Source organism: Caenorhabditis elegans, chromosome IV (genome assembly GCF_000002985.6).
Source record: "Caenorhabditis elegans chromosome IV".
In the NCBI taxonomy this organism is placed as follows: Eukaryota; Metazoa; Nematoda; class Chromadorea; order Rhabditida; family Rhabditidae; genus Caenorhabditis; species Caenorhabditis elegans.
Window position 1 is genome coordinate 16518609 of NC_003282.8, and position 14549 is coordinate 16533157.

Here is a 14549-nt window from a genome sequence, read left to right on the forward strand (position 1 = left end):
AAAATCATTTCAATTACATTAATAAAATCCAATATCATCTATGGATATATAATATTTCATTGAAACAGTAAAATTTTAAAAAAATGTAAAATGTTTTCCCTTTGCCATATATTTAACTAATTTCGAACAATATAATTTTTTTCAATATTGTTTCTGTTTCAGATTGCCTATATAGTCAAGACATTTCGAGTTTCTCACTACTTCGTACCTCACACTGTCAAGAGCACGCTTCGATTTAATCATGGCGACCTGAAAGCAAGCAATATGTTGATTGGTAAGACATTTTTTCCTAAACTACAGTAATCCTACAGTACTCCTACAGTACCTCTACAGTACTACTACAGTACCCCGGCCATATCCCACTACTAACCCCAAACCTATATCTCTCCAAAAGACAAAAACTCATTTTTTCCTAAAATACAGTAATCCTACAGTACTCCTACAGTACCTCTACAGTACTACTACAGTACCCCGGCCATATCCCACTACTAACCCCAAACCTATATCTCTCCAAAAGACAAAAACTCATTTTTTCCTAAACTACAGTAATCCTACAGTACTCCTACAGTACCTCTACAGTACTACTACAGTATCCCGACCATATCCCACCACTAACCCCAAACCTATATCTCTTCAAAAGACAAAAACTCATTTTTTCCTAAACTACAGTAATCCTACAGTACTCCTACAGTACCTCTACAGTACTACTACAGTACCCCGACCATATCCCACTACTAACCCAAAACTAATATCCCTCCAACAGCCGAAAACGCCTTGCCTTTGTAAGCTATGACGTCACAGACTACAAACTACGGAACAAACGGAATTATTTTTTTATATTAATATATATAATTATTTTTTCAAACCAATTTTTACTGTTTCATTACAAAATTATATGCGTGTAAAAGTCACAACTGAACTTAATACCAGGAGGGAATCCATTTCAAGTTTATAAAACTCTATCCGAAGCTTTTGTTTTGTGTAAAATAAGATTTTCGGCAATCAAATTCCGTGTTCAATATCTGACGAGTTCTCTGTAAATATAAGTAGGTTGCATTTTGTATTGGTTTTCGGACAATGATTTCTATGAAAATTCCGTGGATTTGAGAATTTCAGGCTTTTAGGGTCTTGCCACGAAGCGCCAGTCCATTGTTTCCTGCAAATTTGGCAATTTCAAAGATGCCGTTTTAAGATTTTTGGTAAATTCGGCAAACTGAAAAGTTCGCCGAAAAGATGATGGAAAAAATTGATTTCACGTGCATTTTCAAGTTTATTGAAAATTTATCAAAATCAAAACATCCAGGAGAAGCATAGCTAGGTTTAACCCACCAAAAACCATTAGAAAGTGGCAAAAATGGCCAATTTCTGGCAAAAAATCACAGTTTTGAAACTTCTCTAAAATGGTTATTTTTAAAGTTAGAGGACTCAAAATTGGTCTCCAAACCCTAAAAAATTTCCCTTTTTCAATTTTCATTGGTTTTGTACGTTTTCAGAAAATTTTTTTTTGCTTAGGGGAGTTTCAAAATTCAAAAGTCCATATATTGATGTTAGGTTGGTTTCAAATATATATTAACATTAAAAAAAATCATTTTTCTTTTTTCTTTTCCTTTTTTTTTTGGATGGAAAAAAATTTGGCCGTGGTGGAGAGTTGAACGCATGATGTTGCATGCCTAAAATTTTAATATATTTTAATACAATCTACAAATTTCACTGAAACAGTAATAAAAACTTTAAAAAAACATACACGTCGGTCTGGTAGATACTAAATTGAAAAAAAAAACTTTGTATGGAGTACCGTGCCCGCTTCAATTCGACTATCAGATATTATCGGTACGGTTTCACTCATTTATAGCAGTTCCACACTGAGAAGATTTACTATCTCATCTAAAACCGCAAGTTATTGAGGGATAAATCAGGTAAGTGTCCGACACCAATTTTAATTCCAATCTGAATCCTCTTATCTGAATGAAATTAATTTAGAAACATAATGAAGCAGTATAAAAAGTATTTTGAAAAATATATTTCCAATATTTTCGGCGATTTGTGCATTTTTTGTTAGAAAACGAGATACAGTCGTTTTAACGTTTCATGAAAAAGAAAATTTGAGACTCTTTGATAAGATTAAATGAATGCAGTATGTACGATTTCAAAAGATCCAGTAAATCAATTGATTAAAAATATTTTTCATAGATTTTTGAAACAGTGAAAATTTTTTTTAGATTTAAAAAAATTTCAGAGCTTTTTTTTCAAACTTTTTCTTTAATCATAATTAGTAAAATGACAAAAACGTTCCAAAATTAATAGACTATCTGAAACATGACCAAAAGCTTGGTCAACTTTGCCTGTTTCAATAGTATTTCTTTTTGACTAATTCAAGAAAGACAACTGCCTCAGTAAATTAGTAAAATGGATTATGTTCGAAAAAAAAACTAGTTTTTATTTTTTTGGCATTTGAAAATTCGGCAGAAACTAACTATAAGAATGCCTCAAAAATTTGTTCAAAAACAATGGAAACTGCCTAACATATTCAGTTTGAAAATAAAAATGTATCAAAATAAATTTACCTTTTTTACGAAAAACATTGTTCCTGATAACTGTGGTAGATTAAAATTCAAAAAAAAAAAGTTTTTTAACTGTTTCAGAAAATTAATAGATTTGTTTGAATTTTACTTTAAAATGATTGCTACTTTTCGAGCTGTTAAAATTTATAAAATATTTCTTAGTTTGTTTTGATTTCTCCAATGTTGAAACAATCAAAGAACCGGCTTTTTGAGAATATAATCCCCAAAATCTGAGTATCCTAACAAGTTTTCGCTGTTTCTAATCTTTTTCCAGTATTATCAAATCTCAAAAAAGGCCTGATTCAACAATAATTTAATTGTTCATAAAAAACCAATGAATATGTTTGATATATGATTTTTCAAAAACAGAGAAATAAATTTTCTGAAAAAAAAGAGATTTCAGGTTTTTATTAGATTATTTTAAAAATAAATAGTACTGTTTCATTGAAAAAATATATTAAATCAAATATAACTATTGAGAATTATTTGAGAAGATTTCATTCTTTTTTTAACAATTTTTAAGAAAATTGCAAAATAAATTCCTTCTACGGGAAACTTACAAAAGCCAGGAGTTTTTCTAGGGAAAGAATGAAACAAAATATTACGATTCACATAAACTTTTGCAATAAAGGAGTAAAAATTAATTATTCAGTAGAAATAAAATTTTGAATTTTGCTTAAAATTAATTTCAGAAAAAAAATGATTAACTTTTATTGTTCCGTTAGTTTTTGTTGAGTTTTTTCAAAGCGTTGTTTTAGTAAAATTTGTACATTATTCCCAACACCAATAGAATTGCCAAAATTAAGTTTTTTTTTCCAAAAACTAAAATTTCACTGTTTCACAACAAACATTCATATTTATGACCTGTGAAAGTTTGTTTCAATCCTAATTCGATATACTTTATTTTTTGCGACTATTTCAAGTCGGAGAATACTAAAATATGTACAACTTGAAACAGGTTTTTTATGTCACAAAGAACGATGTTAGTTATTTTATACAAAAAAAAGTGAATTGGATAAAAATACTGTTTCAAAAAATCTGTTTCCCGAACTGTTCGTTTTCAGTGTATTAATGCTAGTGGATGAGAAGCTTCTTCGGTTACGAGGTTAAATAACTAATTTTTTAAAGCTGAGTCCCAAATATTTAAACCGTGAGTATAATCTGACAAAACAAAAAATATACAATATTTTATAGAAAAAGTAGAAAAACTGCCCAAGTTGAAAAAAATCCCTCATTCACAAGGAAAAATCGCATTTTCCAAAATATTTTACTGTTTCAGTAGCATTTTGTATACAAAATACGTAAGTTATTTGAATGGGAATTAAACGTTATATAAAGGTTAATATAAGAAAACAATTTGAAACAGTTTATATTTATTGAAATTTCAAAATTCCAAAACACCACAAAAAAAAGTTAGCATTTCGTCTGCCAACCGGGAATGAAAACTCCAAAATAGGTCAAATGATCAGCAATATTTGTGTCGAGTTCTCTACTGCTACAATAAAAACCATCGGCTTCAGCACAAATATGATATGGCTCAGTAGTGCTCATATTGTTGTTGTACCTGAAAAAAATTAAACTTGAACAAAAAAATTGAGTTTGGCTTGACGAAATCTATACAATTACTGGGTTCCATAAATTTCGAAAATTTAAGATTAATGGGTCTCGCAACGATGAGAACTGTAATTCTACTTATACAATGCCTCATTTATACAATGCCTTACAGTACGTCTGTAGTACCTTTATTTCTACAGTATCTCTACAATACTTCTACAGTATCTGTACAGTACCCCTACAATACCCCTACAGTATCCCCACAGTACCCCTACAGAAAACCTAGAGTACGGTTACAGTACCTCTGTAGTACCTCTAATGTACCCCTACAGTACCCCTACAGTACCTCCTACAGTACCCCTACAGTACCCCCTACAGTACCCCTGCAGTACCCCTACAGTGCCCCTACAGTACCCTTACAGTAAATCTAAAGTATCTCTACAGTACCCCTACAGTGCCCCTACAGAACCCCTACAGTACCCCTACAGTGCCCATACAATACCACTACAGTACCCCTACAGTACCCCCTACAGTACCCCTACAGTACCCCTACAGTACCCCCTACAGTACCCCTACAGTACCCCTACAGTACCCCCTACAGTACCCCTAGAGTACCCCTACTGTACCCCTACAGTATGGCTACAGTACCCCTACAGTACCTATCGCTTCGAGACCCAATTTTTCAAAAAAAAAACCCACCAAACTTCACTTCTGTGATGGAAAAGTTTGTCAGCTCCGTCCTGTGGTGGAATATGGGCGACAAGGTCCCGACGGTGCACAATACGGAACGAATAGGGAAAGTTTTTATCGTGCCACGTAGCATAATCGTAATCTCCGGTTCTCGGTTGTCCCAAAGTGACAAGTTTCACCTTATCACTTGTGAAAATACCCGTATGAACAACATAAGAAGCTGCAACTGAAGCTAGGGCTCCACCTAAAGAGTGCCCAGTTACCCATAGTTCGTAGTCTGGATATTTGTACTTTAGCTGACGGATATCCTGTTGTAGACCAGCATTCCAGAGAAAGAAGAAGGCATCGTAGAAATAGGTGAAAATGTTGCCAGCGTCAGGGAAGAATTGCTTTTTTCCGCTGAAAATTTAAAAAAAAATTGTATGTTTCTACTGTTTCAGTAGTTCTACAAATTCAGCAGCATTATAATAAATTGTTTGGTTGAGATCTCACGCGGAAACTTCTAGTGTTGGGTAACTACACGCGGTGTCAGGTTGTCTTAATTATCGATCTACAGAAAATGCGGGAATTTTTTCTCGGAAAAATGATGACGTCAGCACGATCTGAATCAAATGAGATGTCTGCGTCTCTTCTCTCGTATTTTTCGAAGATCAAAACAAAATGGGACTTTCTGACTCCACGTGTTACTATCGTTTCAGCTGTGTACTCGTTCTCAACTTGTTCTCAGAACAAAAGTTGAACTTACTTATTCTGGGTGTTCTCGAAAGTTCGAACTTCTCCACAAAATTAGCTACCGTACCAATCGTTGCTGAATGTTAAGCGAAAAAAATTTGCGGTTTCAACAAATTGTTAAAAAATCAGAGGGTTATAAGAAATTTAGTCTCTCTATGTAATTGACACCCACCATTTCTTTGCTATGCGCTTCCTGATATTTTGGGTCCTACCACGATGGATACTGTAGCTAGGATTTCAACTGTGTCGGCGCGATAACTAGATCAAACTTTTTCTTACTTGAACCTATTTAGAAACTCAAAAATTCAAAATTTTTCTTCGAAAACTGTATACGAAAATGCTGAACAAAAATTTGCGGTTTCAACAAGTTGTTAAAATATCAGACGCTAATAAAAAATTAAATTGGATCGAGGTTTTATCTTCAACTTACGTAAAAAAGTCCAAAATCTCATCAGTCAACTGTAGGGGGCTATCAGTTCCTCTGAATGACATCACCAGAACTTTTTGTGTGGTATCGAAGGAGGTGAAGCTGAAGCAGTTCGATTGGGGTCCGACTTCTGAGCAATTGGCACTGAATTTTTTGGAAAGTGTCATGGTGGGAAGTCTTGGCCTGAGAAAGTTTAGAAAATTTAGGTTTTAAAAATTAAAACAAATCTTAAAAATCAAAAAAGTTATTTTTCGATTTGTGGGAAAATCAAATTTCTTGCTCAAAAATTGTACACTTTCTATAAATTGGTAAATTGTGGAGTTTTGAGATAAAGATTAGTACTCATTGGATGTGCGTTCTCTTCGCAAACAAATTCAAAACAAAAGTCAACACAGTTTAAATTATAGCTTCAATACCCGAATCTCTTCGAGACCCGAAAATGTATTTTTTGTACAAACCCTAATTTTTTTTTTCACAAAAAAAATTAATTAAAAAAAAATCCCCTACTTGAAACATTTCTCAGGATTCGGGTTCAACGCCGACGCGGCCAATGGAACAATCTTTGTTCTCACAAAATTATCATCGTAAGCGTGTGCTTTATCGGGAAGCTCCGGACAGTTTAGTGACTTCTGAAGATGAAAATATGATTTATGATCACAACTGATAAGATATGTGAAACTAGTGTGGTTTGATCAGAAGAGTAGAATAGAGATAATTTACTGATTGAATTAAATTTGCTCCACCAATTAAATTTCTATGTTTTACAATTTCTTTTCTCAACAACCTGAAACCGTGAAAAAAAATTTCAAAAAATCCCACCGAGATCGAAGTTGCACATGGCGAAAATCCACATTCATTGACTGTCACACACCAGCTGAAAACACATTTTTAGGAAATTTCCTCGCAATTTTTCAAATTTCCGTTTGAAAATTCAATTTCCGCTTGTTCTAAGCTTGCAAATTAGCCCAATATTGATTAGATTCCGAAAAGTTTGAAAATTTCAGGTTACGGTAGCTTTGATTTCAGCCGTGTCCGACCAAAAACTGCTCCAAGACTCGAAATTGTGAAAATAAAATTCAAAACTACACTAACCTCGTTTTTAAATTAGCTCCATATTCATCAGATTACATACATTTGAAGAAAATTTTGTTCCTGGCACAGCTGAACTTTCAGCTACAGTACCCATCGTGGTAAGACCCAAAAATTGAAATATTACCTATTCAGGTTTTACTCAAAAATTTGAATTAATTCTGTGTGATTTTCAAAAATAAAAAATATTTTTTCTTGTGTTCTCATTTCCGACACAGTAAAAATTAATGCTACAGTAACCATCGTGGTGGAACCCAAAATTCAACTGAAACTAGTCATTACGGGGCTTAGTTCAAAACTTTCATGATGCTTTTACATTTTAAAAATGGCATTTGAAAATGAAATTTAAAAAACAAAAAAAAAACTAACTGCTTGCCAGATGCAATACAGTCGGTGCATTTGCTGGCCTCCAAAAAATCGAAAAATTGCCAAAATATTAGAAAAAAGACTAGAAATTGCATTTTTCGAAATGGAAAATTAGATAACTACCTGATTTTTATAGTTTTCCGCCAGGGAGCACATGGCGTGTTATCAGCAATTTTTAGAAAAATTAATTTCTGTTTCAGAGACTGAATATATAAAACAACAAATTTACTTAGTTTGATATTCCTAGCTTTATTACTAAAACAACATTTTGCTTCCTGTTTTAAGTACAAAAATTACCGAGACTGTATATACGAGGAAAAATAAAGTAGTAATGTTCTTCATATTTGGAAAAAAATTACATTTCAATAATTTTTTCTTAGAGAATAAAATTAATGAAAAATCAGTAATAATATGCCATATTTGAAACAATATAATAATTAAAATGAGTATTTTTATAAGGTGGGAGTGGAATATTAGTTGAAAAAGTGGCAATTACTCAGTTTTCACCCAATATAGTTGCGAAGTTCAAATTTGCAGCTGAATTAAAAAAAATCCTATTTGACCTAAAAATGCAAGTATTGAAACACGCGAAAAATAATTCTAAATTTAAAGTTTTTTCTCTAAACTTTTCGAATACATTTTCAAATGTTCGATATTTTTTTCTGAAAAAATATTTAATATTTTTAAAGAATCTTTTGCGGATGGAATTAAGGAAAGACTTATCGAGAAATTATATAATTATATTATATACACTTATTTGAATTACCTACCTAAAGCAGTATTGGTATAAAATTGAAATATTTTAAAAAGCCTCACCGTTGCTTAAAATTGTGTTTCTGTTTTTTTATTGTTGTATTTTTCACCTAAAAACCAGAAAATTTTTTCCTCAAGCTCCCAGAAATAACACAAATATAATTTTAAAATAAGTCTTTACAATTGTGTAAAAAAATTTGGTGAAATAATATTGAACTACCATTGCAGTAATATAAAACTCACAACTTTATAGACATCTTGAAGTAGCTGATATTTTTTTTACAAAAAAATCTTTCAAAAAAAAAAATATTTTTTGAAACTCACTCTACAGACTTTGCAAAAATTTCAACAAAATTGAATTATTTTAATTTTTTCCGCAATCACTTAAATTTCTCAACACATCAATTAAAGAATCAATTAAAAACCAACAAAGGAATTAAAAATGAATATAATAGTCAAACCTATATGGACTGCCTGAAACAGTACTCAATTTAAATAAATTAATCATGTAAACTTGATTTTTAAAATACTCACGAATTAATTATAAAACAAATATTTTTAGCACAATATTTCAACTTCTAATTTGCCTTAACAAGGTTGTGGCTTCATAATGATATACCATAAATATCGTCAAAGTGAAACATTATTTTTATTTTCAAAGCATATTGCTCGGTTAGAACTGAAAAAAGGTAATATGGATCAGGAATGGAAAATTTTCAAAAACGACACCGAAGACAAAAAAGTCAGTGGTTCAGGTTTTCAACTAATTGTATGACTCTTTCCGAAGAAAATAATTGATTTTTCGGTATGCCAGAAGGATTGAAAACGAAAACGGACAGCCTTGAAAACTACGAACGAAAAAAAGGAAAACGAATTTTTGAAAATCGAGCTGGGACTTGTTTTTGAACTATTGAAGGGCATAAATAGAAGCTGTGAAAGATGAATGAAAACTTTATTTTTAATAATTTTTGAAAACTATGAAAATATCGAAGAAAGGCTCCAGTTTTCTAGGATTTATTTTCAACAATTGACTCAATCGAATTGGTAAAAATGTTTGAAATAATCATTTTGAGCAATTTTAAATATTGCAAAACAAAATACTGCAATTGATGTGTTACATCTGTATATTAAAATATTTTTTATTTAGAGTTTTTCCGATTCATTTGATTTTCAAACACATTAAATGCGAATTTAATCTTTTTTTTTGTTAGATAAATTAAAGTTCAATTATTTCAGCCAATTCAACGACTACCAAAAAAATGGATGGATGTCTTGATAATGACAATGTGAAACAGTAGTTTTTTTGAATGAATTTTTTTCAGAATATTTTCAAACATTCCAGCATTTCATTAGGGTCAATATCTTTAAAAATGTTCTGTCGGGAACTCCTCTTTTAATGCAAGTTAAATGATCGAAGAGGTTGATTTTCGGGACATTTCGGTAATTTTGTGTTTGATTTCTTGACAGATCGTGTCGAATTGTATTTATTACTTGTCGAATTCGCAATGTTTTGATTAACACTTTACAATCTTTAAGTACTGGGTGAAACTGTTCCACAAAAAACTTTTATATGTACAATTATTTTTTCAACCATGGATCGATAATTCATGCACTAGATGAAGCATAAAATCAAAGATATTTCAAAAGTTGATATTATTTACGATATTATTTATCTCATGGGCTTTTTTAGCACTACTCACAGTGTTCTCAACGTTTCTTTCTGAACATGTGATTAAATTCAACTGAAATCCAAAAATCCCACAATTTGCATGATGTTTGCTTTTCAAAAATTTCAATTTACATGTTACATTTGTTATGCAACTAACTGATCAGTGCATAATTTAAAATTCCCATTATATATCCCAAAATCTCCTATTCAATTATAAATTCTGTATTTGAAAAAATGAATTTCAAACGTTCGATTCTCCTTATTTTTATTCTACTTCTATCTATGACCTTCCATGTCACTGCTGGAAACAGAAAAGTTGGAAAACTTGGAAACAGTGTGAGTATATTTTGGAAATGTAAAAAATTCGCGGAAACGAAGACTCATTTTCATTAATTTTCAGTGGTACCCATTCAAGAAGTAGGCGTGGTGAAACAGGAGAAATAATTGGGGTTGTTAAAAAATATTTCTCCAGCGAATAAAGTTTGGGTTTATAAGTGATTTATAAATTTTATACAATAAAATTGAGATATAAAACGGTAAAATTAAATGAGTAATCATTATCAAGGTCACATTTTGCATAGTTACTAGAAAACATTGAAAATTGCAGTTTTTACAAAATAATGTCGTATTTGGTTTTACTTACATCTTCGAATAAAAGCTTTGAAAGGATTGCATTTGAACCAACTGCACTGTCTATGAAAATACGTAACGCATTAGAATGCAATATTTGAAACCGTGAATATTTTAAACTTGTATTGTCACACCATTGAACTGTCCGATACTTCATGAGTTTGTCATGGTCCGACATCTCCCGGGTGGCATCCTTGTCCAGGTTAATCGTCTTTTCATGGCTGCAAGTGTATTCAGCTCGACCCAGGGCTGATGTTCCAACTATCCAACAACATACATATAAAAAAAACAAATGTAACAAGTAAAGTTGGCACATATTCAATCTTTCCATCTTCACAGTCGTTGGGACTCCTGCCACTTATTGACTAGGCGATAATGTACCAACTTTGCTGGTTGATGCAATAAAATAATTGCAATTACTTAATCTCTTTACTGAGTCTGTGATAAATTCAAATAAAACATATTCCTCATGTTCAGATGTAATTTATTACTTACTATACCTTTTTAGAAAAAGTATAATTTTAACAAAGGCAGTTTAAACAACTAGATTTCCATTGTCAGTTACTTCAATTATACAATAATCCAAAATTTCACAAATTTGAGTTCGTCTGAGCAGATACTCGTTCCAATTTAAAATTAAATCCAAACAAAATCAATAGTCGAATGACTGAATAACATTACTGAAGTAATTTAAGCACAATGCAAAACAGTAGATTTTTGTTTCAGTACAAAACAAAGTTAAATACTGCAAATAATATTTACAGTTGCCAAAAAATATTTAAGGCATGATTGCAGAATTTTTTCAACATAAATGAATAATTTCTATGGAATGAGTGCACTTGAAAAAAAGGTAAACCGGAGATTTCACAAAATACATGTGGTTTTTGGTTTTAACTTACTAAAAAGCGTTTGTAAATAGTCAATTTTGAAATAATACCATACGATACTGTCTATTAGACAGTATCGACAGTAGTAAACAGTGTCTAACAACATTCATCACAAACTAAAATGATATAGTTGAAACAGTGAAAAATTGAAAAATTTCAAATCAAACTTTCAAAACTCATCCTATCGCCTATCTTGGTACTCTATTTGCATTGACACTTTGTGAGTTGCAGAATGACTTAATTGATTATTCTCCATTTGAATAAACTGTATGAAACAGTAAAATATTTGAAAACTTTTTCTTCTTTTATATAAAATTCAAAACCCGTTTTTTTTACCAAAAACAATAATGACAAGATGTAATCGATTTGCTAAAATTATTTTTCAAAGTTTCCGCAAATTTATTTCCGGTTACCATGCTTTAATTACAAAAAATTGTCTGAAAAATTGACAAATTGTTTTTCAAATTATCATTAAAAAGGTGTTAAAAAACTAGTTATATTCGTTGAAAAAATTTGGGTAACTCGATTCAATCAATATTTTCTAATGATTTACTAACTACAAAACTTAATCATATATGATGTGTATGAAACACACGATGAACAAATTTTTTTTGTGAATTTTTGTACTTTCGATAAATTTCATCCTTTTTTATCTCACAAAAACTAAAACCCAGCTATTCATAAACTATTTGAAACACGTTCATTTTTAAATTAAGCAACATTTCAATTTTTCCAGAACCAAAATAAAATCTTCATTTTTGTTAATCGTATCAATTATTGTTTTCTAGTAAGGTTTTTTGTTCCCTGAGAAAAACTTTAGAAAATTAAAAGGAGGAAATATATTAATTCTTTATAATTAAAAAAAAAACTGAAAATTCTATGAAGAAAATCAAACGAGGCAAATGTGCTTCAAGGAGAATTTAATTGATTCGCGCTTTTGAAAGCAATTCGCGATTTTTAAGAGTCAAATATAAAACCAGGGTAATCATTTTGAACTTTTCCACATAGATATTCGTAATCAGGGGTAAATTTGGAGTAATTTGAAAATGTTTCTCAGATTTCGGTACACCACCTTCAATTGTTTACTGTTTCACTGACATCATTTAAGCTACTAAGTTAAAATTTGCCCAGTGTGTTTCGTATAGTAACTACCGTATATCCTCTATTAGTTTTGCACCCCTTTGCTCAACTTTGACAGCTCATATCTCATTTTGTGTTGAACATATAAATAATTAACAAACTACATACTATAGAAAAGCATCTAACAAAAATTTTATCAGTTGACAACTTTTCTATAGAACAAACGACTACTGATATATGAGCTGCCAAAGTTGAGCAAAGGGGTGCAAAACTAATAGAGGATATACGGTAATTGAATTATTGATTCAATTTATTTGCAAAAAAACAAGAAGGGCAGCAGAAAAAAAAACAAGATTACGTGGATTACGTTTTTAAAATTATTAATTTTTGTTTTTTCTTCTACATAAACTGGCGTCGATCAAACTCATTTTACCACAGTATCTTTGAATAAGAGTTTTGAAAAAGTAACCAATAATAAGAAGATTGGTATTGTCTATGAAAATACGTATCACATTCAAATGTATTATTTGAAAACGTGAATTTTTTTAACTTGTCTTGTCACATCATTGAACTGCTCCCGATACTTCGTAAGTTTGATCATGATTTAATTAATTGTTCATCATGGTCCGACAACTCCCGGGTTGTATCCTTGACGTCCTGAGAAGCAAGGAAACGGGAACACTGGATTTTGAACAAATTCTATCAGTTAGAAATACTAACAATTAAAATAAACTGCTTAAAACAATGAAGTGTTTTCTTCGACGAAATATGTTCGAGTCATTTATGTAATCCAAGGATTAAAAGCCAATCCATCAAATAACTCTTCTTATAGTGGATTGATAACAACCATGTAAAACATGAGTTTTTTCGAAAATTTTTTATCGAATACATGTTCTAAGTGGTTTTTTTTTTGAAAAATGTACCCTTAAAACTTATGAAAATTATTATTAATTTCATGAAATATGACAAACCATTTTTAGATGACGTCATTAAGAGAATGTGACTGAGCACATAGAAACATATACCACAACGCTGTATGTCAATCGTGTAAAAGTTTAATCGCTAACGAAAAAAATACATATGCTAATCTTATGCTAAGCTTGAAACAGTAATTTATTGAAAACTGAACTTTCAAGCAAAAAATTAAGTTTTTCTTTTACTACAAGCAACACTTAAAAATAAATTAGATTACAAAATTTGCACATTATTTGTGACTTTGAGATCATTTATATATTTTGAAATTTAATTAGGAGAACATGAAGCAACAATGTAAAGCAGTAGCTTGAACAGCAAATTGAGCAAATTTTGAAAAAATGAAAATGCGGTAGCAGGCAAGTTTCTTTTCACATTCATAGACTCAGATATACAGTAAATTTGATTTAAGTATAGCACTCATATTGTTCAATTCACATGATTTTCAAGATATTTCAAAAAGGCAGAAGGTAAATTACAGTCGGACAGTAGCATGTTCTTTATGCACTGTGTGAAACTGTAACACAAAAAATGTTCAAAAATGTTAATAGAACAATTTTTATTAGATTATTTTTACAATTCTTGACAGATCGAATAAAAAATGCGAAATAGAATGAAAACACTTTTAATTAAAATCTAGAAGTTACTAATTTGGAAGAAAAATAATTCCAAAAAAAAAACTGGAAGCAGCGGGAGATAGACACTTTCAGAATCTAGCAATACTCCTTTTTTATTAAAAAAAAACTTTTTACATAATATTTCATTACATAAATCGGCTACGCACCTTGAATTGGTATTGTTTAAAACTTAAAGTCAGAGGCCTAAAAGCACTCATTGAAACAGTGGACGACTTAACATCTCTCCGTATACTTCTCGGCAGTTCGCTTCTCCTGGGGCGCGCACGTTTTGCGCCTGGCGCGCGATAAAAAGGGAATTCGCCTGGCGCGCGCACCTAAAGCGCAAAAGGCGCGCTCGAGGCGCGCATAGTATGCGCACTGGATGCGAATAGAGTCTGTCACGAACGAAGCAGGAACCAGAAAACAAAGTAAACGTGCTTTTTTCTAAACTTTAAAGACTATTACTATGTAATCAAGAGTATGAATAAGTAAATGTTTAAAATGGAATATTTATTTGCTCGA

General features: G+C 31.1%; 2 protein-coding genes and 52 non-coding genes across 54 annotated transcripts; 20 read left to right on the forward strand and 34 right to left on the reverse strand.

Annotated features, from left to right (window-relative positions):
- Positions 1-1925: 1925 nt before the first annotated feature.
- 21ur-14206 lies at positions 1926-1946 on the reverse strand. The gene has a single exon (NR_066622.1).
- On the reverse strand, positions 1931-1951 carry 21ur-6045. Its single transcript, NR_066623.1, has one exon.
- Positions 1952-2137: 186 nt separating this feature from the next.
- Positions 2138-2158, reverse strand: 21ur-1276. Its single transcript, NR_066624.1, has one exon.
- A 93-nt stretch (positions 2159-2251) lies between these two features.
- 21ur-4696 lies at positions 2252-2272 on the reverse strand. Its single transcript, NR_066625.1, has one exon.
- Positions 2273-2680: 408 nt separating this feature from the next.
- On the forward strand, positions 2681-2701 carry 21ur-7364. The gene has a single exon (NR_066626.1).
- A 204-nt stretch (positions 2702-2905) lies between these two features.
- On the forward strand, positions 2906-2926 carry 21ur-8829. The gene has a single exon (NR_066627.1).
- A 117-nt stretch (positions 2927-3043) lies between these two features.
- On the forward strand, positions 3044-3064 carry 21ur-8736. The gene has a single exon (NR_066628.1).
- Positions 3065-3439: 375 nt separating this feature from the next.
- 21ur-1648 lies at positions 3440-3460 on the forward strand. Its single transcript, NR_066629.1, has one exon.
- Positions 3445-3465, forward strand: 21ur-4722. The gene has a single exon (NR_066630.1).
- Positions 3454-3474, reverse strand: 21ur-11633. The gene has a single exon (NR_066631.1).
- A 156-nt stretch (positions 3475-3630) lies between these two features.
- On the forward strand, positions 3631-3651 carry 21ur-310. The gene has a single exon (NR_066632.1).
- Positions 3652-3860: 209 nt separating this feature from the next.
- Positions 3861-3881, reverse strand: 21ur-8086. The gene has a single exon (NR_066633.1).
- Positions 3862-3882, reverse strand: 21ur-2653. Its single transcript, NR_066634.1, has one exon.
- 21ur-6585 lies at positions 3878-3898 on the forward strand. The gene has a single exon (NR_066635.1).
- Positions 3899-3920: 22 nt separating this feature from the next.
- On the reverse strand, positions 3921-7530 carry Y51H4A.5 (Fungal lipase-type domain-containing protein). The gene is made up of 6 exons (NM_070561.5): positions 7423-7530; positions 6784-6838; positions 6472-6593; positions 5968-6147; positions 4815-5204; positions 3921-4125 (listed from the first exon to the last, which is right to left on the reverse strand). Exons 1-6 carry the CDS (start codon positions 7512-7514, stop codon positions 3975-3977), a joined length of 990 nt encoding a protein of 329 aa, NP_502962.3. The 5' UTR covers positions 7515-7530; the 3' UTR covers positions 3921-3974.
- 21ur-9553 lies at positions 5281-5301 on the forward strand. Its single transcript, NR_066636.1, has one exon.
- Positions 5282-5302, forward strand: 21ur-5426. The gene has a single exon (NR_066637.1).
- Positions 5286-5306, forward strand: 21ur-8723. The gene has a single exon (NR_066638.1).
- On the reverse strand, positions 5301-5321 carry 21ur-4154. Its single transcript, NR_066639.1, has one exon.
- On the forward strand, positions 5686-5706 carry 21ur-4232. Its single transcript, NR_066640.1, has one exon.
- On the forward strand, positions 5940-5960 carry 21ur-11988. Its single transcript, NR_066641.1, has one exon.
- Positions 6304-6324, forward strand: 21ur-2937. The gene has a single exon (NR_066642.1).
- Positions 6690-6710, reverse strand: 21ur-2808. Its single transcript, NR_066643.1, has one exon.
- Positions 7531-7657: 127 nt separating the features above from the next.
- Positions 7658-7678, forward strand: 21ur-3899. Its single transcript, NR_066644.1, has one exon.
- A 103-nt stretch (positions 7679-7781) lies between these two features.
- Positions 7782-7802, reverse strand: 21ur-1024. The gene has a single exon (NR_066645.1).
- Positions 7803-7939: 137 nt separating this feature from the next.
- On the reverse strand, positions 7940-7960 carry 21ur-8770. The gene has a single exon (NR_066646.1).
- Positions 7941-7961, reverse strand: 21ur-2526. Its single transcript, NR_066647.1, has one exon.
- Positions 7962-8100: 139 nt separating this feature from the next.
- 21ur-11880 lies at positions 8101-8121 on the forward strand. Its single transcript, NR_066648.1, has one exon.
- A 249-nt stretch (positions 8122-8370) lies between these two features.
- Positions 8371-8391, reverse strand: 21ur-921. The gene has a single exon (NR_066649.1).
- On the reverse strand, positions 8374-8394 carry 21ur-3946. The gene has a single exon (NR_066650.1).
- Positions 8395-8587: 193 nt separating this feature from the next.
- 21ur-7634 lies at positions 8588-8608 on the reverse strand. Its single transcript, NR_066651.1, has one exon.
- Positions 8609-8963: 355 nt separating this feature from the next.
- 21ur-15417 lies at positions 8964-8984 on the forward strand. The gene has a single exon (NR_066652.1).
- A 62-nt stretch (positions 8985-9046) lies between these two features.
- 21ur-6257 lies at positions 9047-9067 on the reverse strand. Its single transcript, NR_066653.1, has one exon.
- Positions 9068-9399: 332 nt separating this feature from the next.
- On the reverse strand, positions 9400-9420 carry 21ur-2901. Its single transcript, NR_066654.1, has one exon.
- Positions 9403-9423, reverse strand: 21ur-2126. Its single transcript, NR_066655.1, has one exon.
- Positions 9424-9656: 233 nt separating this feature from the next.
- 21ur-4333 lies at positions 9657-9677 on the reverse strand. Its single transcript, NR_066656.1, has one exon.
- A 389-nt stretch (positions 9678-10066) lies between these two features.
- On the forward strand, positions 10067-10332 carry Y51H4A.937 (Type-F conjugative transfer system pilin assembly protein TrbC). Its single transcript, NM_001268968.2, has 2 exons — positions 10067-10177; positions 10242-10332. Exons 1-2 carry the CDS (start codon positions 10076-10078, stop codon positions 10260-10262), a joined length of 123 nt encoding a protein of 40 aa, NP_001255897.1. The 5' UTR covers positions 10067-10075; the 3' UTR covers positions 10263-10332.
- On the reverse strand, positions 10210-10230 carry 21ur-4282. The gene has a single exon (NR_066657.1).
- A 177-nt stretch (positions 10333-10509) lies between the features above and the next one.
- On the reverse strand, positions 10510-10530 carry 21ur-5280. The gene has a single exon (NR_066658.1).
- Positions 10531-11111: 581 nt separating this feature from the next.
- On the reverse strand, positions 11112-11132 carry 21ur-13691. The gene has a single exon (NR_066659.1).
- On the reverse strand, positions 11114-11134 carry 21ur-3784. Its single transcript, NR_066660.1, has one exon.
- Positions 11115-11135, reverse strand: 21ur-10972. The gene has a single exon (NR_066661.1).
- A 434-nt stretch (positions 11136-11569) lies between these two features.
- Positions 11570-11590, reverse strand: 21ur-2601. Its single transcript, NR_066662.1, has one exon.
- Positions 11571-11591, reverse strand: 21ur-9791. The gene has a single exon (NR_066663.1).
- A 267-nt stretch (positions 11592-11858) lies between these two features.
- 21ur-8465 lies at positions 11859-11879 on the forward strand. The gene has a single exon (NR_066664.1).
- 21ur-12299 lies at positions 11863-11883 on the forward strand. The gene has a single exon (NR_066665.1).
- Positions 11882-11902, reverse strand: 21ur-5861. The gene has a single exon (NR_066666.1).
- An 87-nt stretch (positions 11903-11989) lies between these two features.
- On the reverse strand, positions 11990-12010 carry 21ur-37. Its single transcript, NR_066667.1, has one exon.
- Positions 12011-12489: 479 nt separating this feature from the next.
- 21ur-889 lies at positions 12490-12510 on the forward strand. The gene has a single exon (NR_066668.1).
- A 325-nt stretch (positions 12511-12835) lies between these two features.
- On the reverse strand, positions 12836-12856 carry 21ur-4884. Its single transcript, NR_066669.1, has one exon.
- Positions 12857-12906: 50 nt separating this feature from the next.
- 21ur-3486 lies at positions 12907-12927 on the reverse strand. Its single transcript, NR_066670.1, has one exon.
- A 302-nt stretch (positions 12928-13229) lies between these two features.
- On the reverse strand, positions 13230-13250 carry 21ur-4871. The gene has a single exon (NR_066671.1).
- Positions 13251-13864: 614 nt separating this feature from the next.
- Positions 13865-13885, reverse strand: 21ur-2959. The gene has a single exon (NR_066672.1).
- Positions 13886-14185: 300 nt separating this feature from the next.
- Positions 14186-14206, reverse strand: 21ur-1551. Its single transcript, NR_066673.1, has one exon.
- Positions 14207-14549: the final 343 nt, after the last annotated feature.

Coding starts and splice junctions, on each gene's coding strand:
- Y51H4A.5 (NM_070561.5), bottom strand. CDS start 7,514: ATGCAATTTCTAGTCTTTTTTCTAATATTTTGGCAATTTTTCGATTTT. Junction 6,148..6,471: donor AATCCTGAGAAATGTTTCAA/GTAGGGGATTTT, acceptor AAACTTTCTCAG/GCCAAGACTTCCCACCATGA. Junction 4,126..4,814: donor CATCACAGAAGTGAAGTTTG/GTGGGTTTTTTT, acceptor AATTTTTTTCAG/GTACAACAACAATATGAGCA.
- Y51H4A.937 (NM_001268968.2), top strand. CDS start 10,076: ATGAATTTCAAACGTTCGATTCTCCTTATTTTTATTCTACTTCTATCT. Junction 10,178..10,241: donor TTGGAAAACTTGGAAACAGT/GTGAGTATATTT, acceptor ATTAATTTTCAG/TGGTACCCATTCAAGAAGTA.